This window comes from Rhodnius prolixus, unplaced genomic scaffold (assembly GCF_049639745.1).
Source record: "Rhodnius prolixus isolate KJV_2025 unplaced genomic scaffold, Rpr scaffold_1, whole genome shotgun sequence".
NCBI classification, from domain to species: domain Eukaryota; kingdom Metazoa; phylum Arthropoda; class Insecta; order Hemiptera; family Reduviidae; genus Rhodnius; species Rhodnius prolixus.
The window spans coordinates 67,607,775-67,621,094 of NW_027411581.1; the positions used below are offsets into that span (position 1 = coordinate 67,607,775).

The following is a 13,320-nucleotide window of genomic DNA, read 5'->3' on the forward strand; positions in this document are numbered from 1 at the left end:
CAGACAGACAGAACAATCAATAGTATAAGAAACTTTTTCGAGTTAGCGGTCGCACAAAAACATTTTTATTTCCACTGAAAATTCAAAATGTTCGATAGCAATACTTTCCCTTCTCTAAGGGAAGATCTAAAAGTAAAAAAGAAAAACTTAATCAAGAAAACTTGTATACTACCAAGAAAAGTCAGCACTTTACACTTAATTTTCTTTCGCAAAAACTTTTCCAACAGTTTCTCGGGGTCGGCTTATTATACTTTAATAAAATCCATATAATTTTCTAAAACTTTATTAGTTTCCTTAACTCAAAATGTATTCCACCAAGTCTCTTTGCAAACGTCTTTTTGCCAAGTTTTAAGCCGAATTGCGTAAAAAACATTGTTCTGCTCGCCTCGCTACTGTTCATCAACTTCCATTTTAATCTTTAGCCATGGCAGAAAACTTTCTGCCACATGCTGATTCATACAAATATTATTACACACGACCTCCAAAATGTTACAATTCTAACCGACAAAGCTCTACTAGGATTAGCATTATTCAAAGTATTAGACTATCGAATGTTTAACAATAGTATATGTATCTTTTATCAATACTTACAAAAAAATAAAAGATAACTCATTTTTATGCATTATTGTTTACATTATCGTATCTGCCCTTAACTTATACGAAACTGTACGAATTTTTCGTGTTTTATTTACTTCCGATTATAAACTTTGCTTAGTATTGTAAGTTATACTTAGGAACGTAAGCTTTTCTTGTTTAGTAAGTTTCTCAGATAGCACATTTTTAGTCGTTGTGAGCTTTAAATTATTCGGCCTTCAACATTGAAGAATTATAAGAATTATTCATGCTTTACACAGTCGCAAATTTCACCTAACGTTGCAAACTCACGTCTGTAAAGTGAACGCTTGGATCTATAACTTTTCCTATCATCACGTACTCAGAAAACTTCATTTTACAGAGCAGTTGTCGGGGTGGGCTTGCGCTAGGTTTTGCTATGTGGTTACTTTCAGGGTTATGTAAGGCCACAAAATGTCTAATCTTTGTAAGTATTAAATATGACTCAATGTACTTGGAGAAAATTTGTGATTTAGAGCGATGAGAATAACAATAAGGGAAAGTCCAAAGTTCAAAACAGATTTTCACCGTAGTTCCCATTTGAACCACTTGGGGCACTCAAGTACTGGGTATGGCCGCAGGTAACTTGCCCAATTACTAATTCACGGAATGCTGAAAAAAAACCTCCCTGGAAATGGCCCTAAAATGAATTTCACGTCGGAATGGTTGGCTAGACTGTAAGCTTGACTCTACAGGAGGTTACAGCAAGGTTTCTCAGGTGTTCAAAAAGCATGTCAAAGTAAACTTCCTTCCCGCTTTAATCAATGTTCTGTCATCTTTTCACTATAACACTTGTACGCCATTGACAATGTCACTACAAAAGGTTTCCCGTTTTTTCATATCATGCAAACAAAATCTCCTGTAAAGTAAAGTAATCCCTGCTTTTTCTGACGGGCTTTAACATCTAACAACCGAATTAGGTGTCGTGGACGGAGGCAACTAGGAAACATACTTAGAAAACTAAAAATTTCTCACATAAAAAGTAAAGTAAAGTAAACTGCCTATTTTTTCAGACGGGCTTTACGTCCAACTGCCACAAAATAGGTGACGTGGACGGAGGCGACTATCAAGCATACTTTACTGTAAATTTCTTTTATTAATCATTAAATAAAATCCAAGGCCTAGAGACCGGGAATCGAACCCAGTACCACAATACATACTAGCTTTACAGGTCTCGCCTCTTAACCGCTCGGCTACCATGGCGTCTCAAACTCATATCTGTAAGTAAAACATACGAAAACAATACTGAAAAATGGTATACTTTCTTTGGATTCTCCAAAATGTTTCACTCCAGGCTACTACTCTACTGGACAGGCGGTTGTCCATTATTTACCGAGGCGAGACCTAAAGTTTCATAACCATAGATTAAATATATCCATAACATCATCTTGGTAAGATGGCCCAAGTTTTCTCCATTGTTTCTAAGACTCTGCCAATAGAAGATAAAACGCCTGCTGATATTTGGACAAGTCTAATTTGCTGACTAGAACAAGAAACTTTAACGATCTACTAATCCGTTCTTAATCCACCGTTTATCCTGGAAGATATTGATTATTCGATTTTCCCCCCAATGTAAATAAAGCTGGGTCTTACTAGGGTGAGATTGAAAACCCCTTTCCCAGTGACCTAGCCTATTAAGGGCATTTTCCTGTATTTTAAGATTTACTCAATAACAACTCTCCTACAATTTTATTGAAACATCGTATAGAGATTACAAACATTAAATGTACAAACTTTTACAGGAAATATTTACCTGGATAACATGATTAGGGTACCTCTAGGAGCGGCAACGAATAGGTTCCCTTTAGAGAGCCATGCAGGTTAGAAAAGGAAGGTTATCCTAGTTATTAAAACTAAGAGTTTGAAGGGAATTCCTCAATTTGAAGTTCGCCTTCCCTCCATTTCCACGAAAAACAATCTTTAAATTGCTATGGAGACGATTTCATGTTTAATGTTTTACAAGAAGGGAATTCGTGAGTTAGACCGGCGAGAGTAGTGGTGAGTATGTTTACAGCTGACTCAATCCCATTTTCTCAACCTCAAAATAACCGCATCTTGGCTCCGGAACTCGCCGAGAGAAAGCACATTCATTCAGCGCTCTCTACTTGCTCTGATCCCTAGACTCCAGACCTCCACTGCCATTCCTGGCAGTCCACCACGCCATCTGAATTGCACTCATCAACATTGACATGCTGCAGAGTGTCGCCGGGCTATTTAATCTTCATCACATATCGACGTAACGCCTAACTTCCTCCCCCATGCACTGAGTTTAAATTACTAGCAAAAAAAAAAAGAAAAAAAAAAGAAAAATAATGGAAAGATATTGTTAATACTGACTGCAGTCTTTAGATTCATCGGACTTGTCCCCACAGTCGTCTTCAAAGTTGCATAGCAAGTCTATGGGAATGCAGTAGTGATTGTTGCACTTAAAATGCGTCGTCGGGCAGGTGTACGTTTCTAGAAATCAAGCACAGGTAATCAATAAACATTATTAGTGAATAAAATGAAATTATATAAAAATAAATAATTGGTTGGTTTCGTTTTTAAGCTCTAGAATCAAGTTGTAGCTGCTAATAACTTGGCAGAGAATGGTATGAATTTAATCCTTTATCTTTCATGAAACTCTCTTTTTTAACAGTTATTTTGGACCTCAAGTTCGTTCAACTTGAGAAGGATAATGAATATCAGATTTGGGGCCATTATTAGGTGTTCAAAAAAAAAGTTGTTCTGAATACGAATCAATCAGGAACATTAGTGCAGTTGAAGGGAATGAGGGACAACAATCTGCAGGTTTGGCGAAAACATAGTGGAGCGGCGAGCAAAGCGGCGGTGATAGCGAAGAGCAAAGCGAAGATAGATCAACGCTATCTATAGAGAGTGTTTGTTTTCGCCGCTTTGCTCGCCGTTCCACTATGTTTCCAGCCTAGGTCGCCAGCTTGCCCTATTGTTTCTCATACGATCCTTAAAATATTGAGGATAAATAAAGAAAAGTCAAATTAGGAAGAATTTCACAGTATGTACATCTGTACTGAACGGCTTTTCGATTTTTCTTTTATTTTCAACACAAAATCCGAAAGATTTTCAATTGAACTCACCAAAATCGAGATTGAAAAATATTCCTCTACTGAAACTATTCGATGGGTTGGTCATTTTGCTGTACGCTTTTCTGTAAATCTCGTATATACATTATTTCACACGAATTAGTAACTTTTACTTTATTTTTCTCTAGAAAAATTTGTAAGTGTGTGCGTTGAGAGTGGTGGAAAGCGGAAGTAGTAGGAGTAGTTGCAAACTACGGTCTGCAAAGTACATTTCCCAAACAAGATCTGCACAGCTGATCTCTCTTCTACTTCTACAGCTGAATATTTACTTGCTTTGTATCCATTCTCCAAAAACGGGCACTGTTACCAACACAGCTCTAACAAATAAGAAGAAACAAAAACCAGAATGGCAACACTGTTTGTTTTTTCAGCAGGCGGCGGGCGGGCGTACAAACCCAGTTGTCAGAGTATTAGTACTTGTGTTTCCCTTTTAGTCCTCCCACTATATTGTGGTAAACAAACTCTGGAGAACATGGATGGATCTCCCAGCACATTCCGGAGACTCGAGACAAAAACTCTAACTATTCGACCCGCTTAATTGGATGTCAACCCGCATTTCACTTCTGCTGCTGTGTGGGTAGAGATAATGGCAAGGAGTTCATTCCTAAAGCTAACGTGGCCGCCCCGGTGAAACTTTAACATTACAGCCTCTCACAACAGTGCTTCCCTCTTCTCGGGAGACGAGTCAACATTGACGTTAATGGAAACTCATTGGCAAAGAGTTGGTAAAGCTAGCTTCTAAGGAAATGCAAAACTGTTGCGATTGAAGTCTATTCTCTGTCTGCTTAACACACAGCAGCTTTGCTTCCAAAACTTTTAAAATCAAAGTCACCAATTTCGCGGAAGCTTATTTTCCAGAAAAGTGTTTCCGTGTTTAGTCTACCTGGACCAGTAAGACAAGTAAGAGCGTCTCCCTCAGAGCTGCACTCAGCTCCTGCCATTCGCACTGTCGCAACACTTCTCGTGCTGGTTCCTCTTCTTTCTGAAAGCACCTATACGATCCTCTGTCTGGCAAGTGTTCCCCTAAGTCTGCTAGCGAAATTCTTTTAAATTATAAAGAATACAAGCTTGATTTCAGAGGGTACGCAAAAAGTTGATCAACTGCAGAGATCTGACTACTCTCCCAATTTGAGATGCTAATTTCAAGATGTTGCCACGAAGAGACCGGTTGACGCCAATTGCGCCATGCTAAAATGTTTGTTCTTGGTTTACGTTGCCGTCTCAACATCGTTCAGTACGAACTCTACAGAAAAGTCTTCCTTTGTTCTTCTAGCTCTAATAAAACGATTCATCTTTGACTGTACTGCCATCAACGTAAAAATATTGAAACATGTCTACCCAAAGAAGGTTCCACAAATCATGGAATATAGTCATCCCAGAGACTTAAGTCGTAGTTCAAGAATTGGAACAGGAATCAACATCCGTTTGCTTAAAAGAATCAAGGTGTCTACCCGAGTAGAAGGCAGAGCGAACGGATATTCTGCATAGCCGAGAGGGCAGGCCACAGTTTCACACGAATTTGATTGCCAGACAGTCAATGTTCCCAAGACTTGACGATCAAAGACCACCCAGAAGAATCTATCTCCAGCGACACGGTGCCTTGGCGCTTTACAAATCTGGCACGGATTTCAACCATTCCAAGTTATAGTAAAATACAAGTAAGGTTGGCTAGTTTTCAAAGTAGTTTTGTTTTATTTCCATCAAAAATGAGAAATCGCTCCATAACTCTGAAGAAAATCAACAAACTACTGCAACTTACTGCAATCCAGTTCATCCTCAGCATTTGGACAGTCGGCTTTCCGGTCACAGCGCTTCACCAGGTCTACACAAGTGTTGGTGCATCGGAATTCGTTGGGAAGACATCCTAGAACAGCAAAGAGGACAAACGCTTTTAAAATTTAGGGTCTTTCACAAGATATTCAACTTAGATGTCTATTTTTTTACAGAGTAAATACAGTATCTATTAAAAATTTGAAAAATTAAATAGCGAGAAAAGAATACCAGTTTAGTAAGGGACTCGGAGTTTTTACTTCTTAGGGGTATTTCTAAACAGATTCAAAACGATTCCCAACCAACCACAAATCGACAAAGCTTTAAAATAATTCCCAAAATTTTCTCCATTTTCCTGAATCTTTTTCTCATACTACCATATTTTCAACCAATGAATTAATAATTTTCACGATTGTAATACTGGTATTGAGAAAAAATTAGAAAATCTATTTCCCTGTCATTAAGCACGATGAATTTTTCTTCTAAACTATTAAATTTGTGAAACGGGAAATTAATAACTTAAGCTCTGTGTGTAAAGATTAATTTGAGCACCAATTTAGTAAAGTTGAAATCGTTCAAGCGATATTGAAGTAATCATTTTAGGCGACCAAAATCTGTTGGTTGAATGAATCAGCATACATATGGTTTAATCCAGTAACCAATCAGGACTAAAACCAAGTTTACTGTCCGCCAGGGCAATGAAACATTGCAAACAGTTGTAATTGGCCATTTTGCTCCAGGCCCCCTCTCCCAATTCCCCTGATTTTACAGAATGGTCTAGTCGGCCGTAACGTTCGCAAACTGCGGCACTAAATAGTTCTGCCGTTTGCATCAGTTGATAATCATCAATCTTTACTTTTGTATTTCCGTGGACCGTTGAGAGAGAGAGAGAGAGAGATAAGCCCTCAATTGCAATAACATTGGTAGAGGTTAAAATACTTTTGTTATTTTGAATTTGAAAAGTATTAGTTGGCATTTTATTGTTTAACAAAGTTACAAAAAATATTTATGAAGTAATTCAAAGGGGCCACACCCAGAGAATAACAATTTCAAACGTTACATTTCGATTTCGTCCAGAAGAGGGAACGTCTACTAAACTTAATACAGATTCAGCCAATCTGAATGGCCACTTTATTGTGCTATGTATGCTTCTATGTATTATGCCCTTTTAAGTGGAATTAAATGAGTTGCTGAATTTTTTTTTTCTTTTTTTTTGCATTTATTTATGTTACAAATGGGTTAGCGCTATAAGTAACAGTGATAATCGAATAACAAATGATAAGTAACGAGTGGAGAAGTTACCCAGTGGTAACACTCTCAAATATTAGATGGTTAGCCACTCTCTTCACTGGAGAGGAGACCACGAGGCCACTGTCTTTTAAGACGTCTTGTCCGGGTTGTCAGGAAGAGTTCTAGAAGAAAGATTTTTAGCTAGAGGATTTATATGAGATTGCAGGTTGAAGTGGAGTTTTCTGTATCTTGTTTTAGCAACTTGTGTGACAAAAGGAATGTTAAGGTCAGTGTGTATAATCAGGTTGGAGACATAAAAAGGAGCGTTCGAAGTATTTTAGATTGTAGAGATTGAATCCTTTGGAGATTGGAGCGTTTGGTTGGAACCCCACAGCTCTATTCCATAGGCCCAGATGGGTTTCAAAATAGAAATATAAATTAGTCTTTTGTTGTCTAGAGAAAGTTTTAATCTGTCGTCTAAGAGTCTTTTAAGTAGTCGATATCGTCTGTTCATTTCTGTCCTTTTAAGTCTAGTGTGGGGGGTTCCAAGAAAGTCTTCGGGATAAGCTAAAGCCCAAGGTAGCGGGCAACGTTCACTACTGGTAGAGGTGTTAGGTTATAGATGACTGGAGGAAGAGTAATGCGCCGTAGAGTGAAGGTGATATTTTGAGACTTGTTTTCATTAAGTGCTGAAATTCCTAGTTTTAAGAACTTTAAAATGAGTGACAATTGATTTCTCACTTCCTCGAAACATGCCATAAATATTCTCTAATCACTTTTATGGATTTACCAACGAGAAAATCTAAAAATTTTATTAAAATTATTTTTGTGTTAGGGGAGGGATTTTTTGTTTAAGGCTATTCTAATATCAGTGTTGCCATTACCTCAAAAAGTTTCCTACACAATAACCTAAAGTTCCCTACACAATAACCTACGTTCTGCAAACTTTTTTTATGTTATATTAAGAAGTAAATTGATTTCAGTTTAAGAAATTGTAAAAGTTAGAAGCGCCTTATTAACCTATCTGTAAAAGAAATAAGTGCCAGTGTTCAGATTTGTTAGCTTTATTTTTCTGTCAAAATGTGATTTTTGAAAGAGTTGTTTCATGCACGGAGTGATTGCCACTATTTGGTTACGTCCAGCTGGGTACAAATCACTTTTGCTAAGTTTATTTGCAAGCTGTGATGAGGGTAGGCCCACAGTTGGTAGAACTGTAAAACCAGGTACTGGAAACTCAAGCAATCAGTCTGGGCCAATCATACTGTGCTCCCCGCCATGTTTAGACTCAATAACCGCGCAATGTATTATTCAAATTTTATTGGTTCTGCACAAAGCAAAACAGTTTTAATGATTACTCCCATGTTAACTAGAGGCAGTGGCCGCTTCTCACTGGTGGTTTAATAACAGCCATGCGCAGAACGAGTAAAGCGCCCCCCATCTGAATAAAATTCTGATCTTACTTTGAATTTAGAGGTGTATCTTGTTATTTTAATGAATATTAAAACGGTTTTCTTATTATATATTCAGTCTAGATGATGTAAATTTTATACAAATATTCGTGAGAATTTATATGCGAACGTCTGTTTTGGATAGAAGCATGTCCATGGTCTTGTTGGCATCCAGTTCTACTTCTTCTACTACTGATGCTGCTGGGTGCTCAGAAAATCTTGATCACATAGTCGAGTTACCGCCATTCATCTCAAGTCTAGTTTTTCTATCTGAAGTGTCGCACACCTAATAAGAGGGTAGATAGAATTGTCTAAGAATTTGGTTGGCCTATCTCGATTTTAGAGTGATATTTGCGAGTTATGATTAGTCTCGTGTCGATTTCTAACCAAGGTTTTGTCTTATCCTTTTTCAAATTTAATTTAAGCTGATTTTTAAAGTAATGGTTGGATGCAGTAAAATATTTGAAGTTTAAAACAGGTATGGAGCCATTTTCGAGGATACTCAAAAAAGAGGAAGTACTCAGTAGAACGCTATTTCCTGTTGGGAGATTTTGATCGATAAGTTACGATCAGATCGATTTTGATTTAGTGTTCACAATTGAAGGGACCATTTTCTGAAAACAACTTGGAAGTAGTACTTGGAACCTCAGTATTTGTTTTGTTCGGTGAAAAAGCGCAATGTATAACGTCTTAAACCGATGACTACTTGATTTTAACACAGTAAGGTTATTAGAAGGTTTACGCTATTCCATTGATCAATATAATTCAAAACGCTGCCGTATCACCAATTTAGCCACTCCAGTAACCACTACAAAATAACGAACCATATTTATATTCTTGTAAAGAACGTGAGGGTATCCACTCAGAGTGAAAGAAATAGTTATTTATTTAACTTCAGAATTTGTACGGAAGGTACAAAATATGTTATATTGTACGCTGGTACAATGGAGTATTCAGGGTTGTTACAAGGTAACGCAGGTGTGCTTGCCCGCAGCGAATAATAAAACCAACCATTACACATTGTTGCCAACCTAACTGAATTGTACCATATTATTGGTACGTAAACATTTTGTGAATAAGATAACATGGTAACTTTTATTGTACTTACAAAGCGCAAGTTTTTTAACAAAAAGAAAAGTAATTAAAAAGTTTTTCTACTAAACGAACAATAATAGAAAACTATTACAGTTATAATAGAAACAGTAGCGAGTTCTAGCTGGCACATTATTAAACTACTTCGTTCAAGTTAAGTTTTGATTGTTCCATTGCGATTTCACAGTATTATTTTATTAAAAACATAACCCTTCTTGGTTAATACCTAATGTCGGCGAAAACGTAGTAATAGTAACCACAATTGTAACCTTTTTCTGTTTCTTTAAAACTTAATTGTTAAATGGTAAGGTTAGGTGCTAGCTGAAATAACGCTGTCCACAATTGTTTGAACTACTTACATATTTATATCTTTTTTAAGATGAAAGATGGTTTGCAGAAGTTTTGTTAATTAGTCATTTTAATTTATCTTTAATTAATTTTGAATAAAATAATAAAACTCAAATATAAAGTGAAAAGTGAGTAAAGTAACAGCTGTTTTCTCAGGCGGAGCTTCACGTCCTGAACTCCCAATCTAGGTGTCGTGGACGGAGGCGACTAGCGAACATACTTCACCATAAAATTCTCATGTTAACCATTAAATAAAATCCAAGGCCTAGGACCAGTAATTATTGCTGGTTGAAAAGTTTTCTGAAAACCCAAATGTGTATTTCTCAAATCTACCGCTACAAAGTACTATTCAAGGAAAATACAATCGACAAAAGGCTGATCCATTTCAACGTTGAATGTTTTTCTTCTACCAACTGAGCTTATATGTAACTTTCGTCAAGAAGGGAAATCTTTCAAAGAATTTTCAAGAGCATTTAAGAGAACGCACACATAACAGCATTACCAACCAAAACGTTTAAACATCTGTACACAAAGTTCACATAATTCACACGCAGTTTTGCCAACTGTAATGGTTAGCTGCTAAGCCCCCCAGAGAGGGCAATTATCACTGATTATCTGATATTGTTTGTAATCGTATTGTTGTTTGCAAACAGCACTAATATTAAAAGAAGATTTTATAACAATAAGGTCTCTCTGTTATTGTTCGCGGTGAATTATATGGAAATTGAAAACATTGTTTTTATCGGCTTAACTACAGGCATCAGGCTCAGCTTAAGAGAGAGAGTTCTGGACCAATGTAACTTGCGTCACTTCCTCTCTCGCCGATGGTCGGTTTTTAAAGGCACAAGTTTTTCCTTTCTATTTCGGCTCATGGTATTCGTTTAGATTATCGATTCTGCAGTCAATCATCAGGAATTGGTCTGTATGTTGTGTACAGCTGTAATTACAAAATGTAAAATCGCCAGAAGTTGAAACTAGATTTGTGCCGACAGTGGAAGCCATAATTTGGAACAAAATCGATCAACCGCTAGTTCTAACTTATTTTATGGAGAGAGTTTTTAGTTTTTTTGGAATTTTTGAAAATAAAGCTGGAAAGATTTTTTTGAAACCTGGCCAACATCTTCCGTTTGGAACATTGTTCCCGGAAATCCGATTGAGGAAGACCGCTGAAAGAGGGTGTTGGAAAATTTGCGAGCCGGATCCTTGAGATTAGAGGTTAGCGGAAGTCGTGTTTCCTCTGACCGCTTCTCTTACTGCACTAGCAAGAGAAGGTACTGCCATATTGTAAATTCCAGTTGGTCCAATCCAACGAATTAAATCTACAACAAAAAGGGGTATAAATAAATCTATTTGGCAGATCAAGTTAGCCATGGAAGAACTTCACAGCAACCTATGATCTGACATAATAGACTTTCGTTGACTGCAACGCCATCTCACTGCACGGCCGATCTCTCAATCCACCTTCCCTATAGTTCTTCCACTATAAAAGAGAAATGGCATTAGTAGGTGCTCAAAATCCAGAGAGTGAGGTCGACCTGAAACCCCCCACTCGACCTAGATAGCTGCCAACCCTTGCAGGATATACCCTACGGCGTTGGACCATCTCCACTCCAGAATATTAATGGTACCATAACTTGCAGCCATACCCTCTTGATGACCGCCGATCTGTTAATAAAGGAAAAACGGCGCAGTTGGATCTTGACTGAGTAATTGGCTCCATTATGGAAACTAATTGAGGATTTTCCACATCCGGTGGGGAAGTGTAAAAAAGGAACATTTACAGTTTAAGGGGAACCACTGCAGCTGTTCCTTCAACGCAAAACTCCACCTAGTTAATCAAGGCCTTAAACAGCTGAAAGCTATTGTCTGCTGCACTCGATCTTGCAACATCTATCATTAAAATTGCAAAATTTTCTCCATTTTTTTTGTAAAGGGCCTAAGTGGCAATTCTTCTGGTCCATTTTAAATCCGTTAAGTACTTCTATTGTTTTGATTGCACTGACTTGCATTAATCACTTAACTATAGAAAAGTTGTGTGAGTGTTAACAACTTATATTTCCAAAGTTGCTGTAGCTAAGACTTCTCTAGAGCTCCTTGACAGTTACCAGGGTATGAAGGATGCATGTGCTTCCTGTACAGCTCCAAACTTCTTGAGGGTGAGGAAATCGGCCGTTAGCGACCAGACCACCTGCACAATCCTTCTAGGACTACCCTGCAAGCGTGGTCCCCTTGATTTGGGCAAGCCACACGCATAGAAAGTGCTTTGGGGAGGTTGGTGAGTTTCACCAGGGAGAGGGAGTAGAAGACTCCCTGTTCACCCTGGAGATCCAGGGCAGTTTCTTCCTAGAAGAGTCCACTCTTCAGGGAGACTTCTTTTCAGAATATTCAGGGAGGATGGGGATGAGTTTGTACCATGGAGTGAACTCCCGCCCTCCCCCAAAAAAAGACCGGGAATAATCACCAGATTTATCAGGGTTAACCCAGTTAACCTACCACACTGCCATCCCAACAGAATTACGTCACCAGCAAGCCATACTCATTTTTTAATTCCCTAACGCAATTAGTAAAATTAACATGCATTATTCACTAACCGAGCAAGGGGGTAAACATGCACACGGGCCCCGCAGAATGGCGCACAGACCAGCTGCACCTTTCAATTCTTTTGCTGAATTTTAGCGCCATAATTTCAGCCCCAACTCTTCACACAGCGATAGCAGCAAGATTTCCACTGTGAGATGCAAACCGGAAATGCTACGATTACATCATCAGATGTCTTATTCACTTTCTCAGAGAAATCGCGCCAAATTTTCAAATTTGGAGGTGGCTCCGGAATCGTCAATTTTAAGGGAAAACGAAAATTATTTTCGTTTTTATTTCCTGTTGAGAAGACTCACACGACTTTCTCTAACTACTCTGAGTTCGAACTTACGAATTCTCTTCTGACTTAAAACGCTTGAGTTATATATTTAATTCCTTACCACTTTTGAGGGGAGCTTCCCACTCATTCTGCCCTCTCCATGAAGTATCCTCAATTAAAATTGGGGGAAAAATGTTTACAGTAAAAGTTTTTGATTGGCTCATAATATTGTTCAAACTATAAACAAAACCATAGGAAGGCATTTGCGAGCGTTTCTTTTATAAATTAATGTGCGGGTTCAGCTGATTTAGAAAAATCACCGGAAATTGTAATTTGATGGAATTAGCCACCGGAAAAACTACTTCCTGAATAGACTACGTGTGATCTCCTGCACACACATGCCATAAGAAACCTTTTCTGACTGAGTAGGCCTTTACCACGTGTACTTCCGGGGAAAAGACTCAAGTTAGAAATCGCGCTACTTCCTCCCGCTAGGATTAAGAGGAAGTAAAGAAATTATTTATGAGATTCTAGAGAGGAATCCGAGAGTTAAGTAGATGCTTAAAGTTGAGGGAAGTGAAGCAGACTGGGAGCACCGCTGCCGGTAAGACCCGCCATAAATCTTAGCCCCAGCACTTGGGACCTCACTTCCCCGCCGCCGAAAGAGAAAGTGGGAAGAATGATTCACTCCAGAGATTCTCTCGCTGCCAACTGAATACCAGATCAGCCGGCTCATGACGTCACTGGGACTGTAAGCCAGCAGAGTAGGAAATCATGCCACTTTTACCTCTAATGCCTTTTTAAATTCAGCAAAGTGCCTAAAATGATGCTACGCGCAAAGAGGGTTAGTTATGATTTAGGC

The 13,320-nt window shown here is 38.2% G+C and overlaps 1 protein-coding gene across 3 annotated transcripts in view; it reads right to left on the reverse strand.

Annotated features, from left to right (window-relative positions):
- The window catches only part of LOC141446276 (G-protein coupled receptor GRL101-like), a 153,284-nt gene that overhangs the window by 23,108 nt on the left and 116,856 nt on the right, over positions 1–13,320 (reverse strand). For all 3 annotated transcript variants that reach the window (XR_012453613.1, XM_074112807.1, XM_074112808.1), the window contains 2 exons: positions 5,473–5,577; positions 2,950–3,069 (listed from right to left, as the gene is read on the reverse strand). Coding sequence is in view for 1 of the 3 variants with exons in the window: in XM_074112807.1 (XP_073968908.1) it covers positions 2,950–3,069; positions 5,473–5,577 (225 nt within the window). In the remaining 2 variants the exon portion in view is untranslated. The remainder of the gene's footprint in view (positions 1–2,949; positions 3,070–5,472; positions 5,578–13,320) is intronic.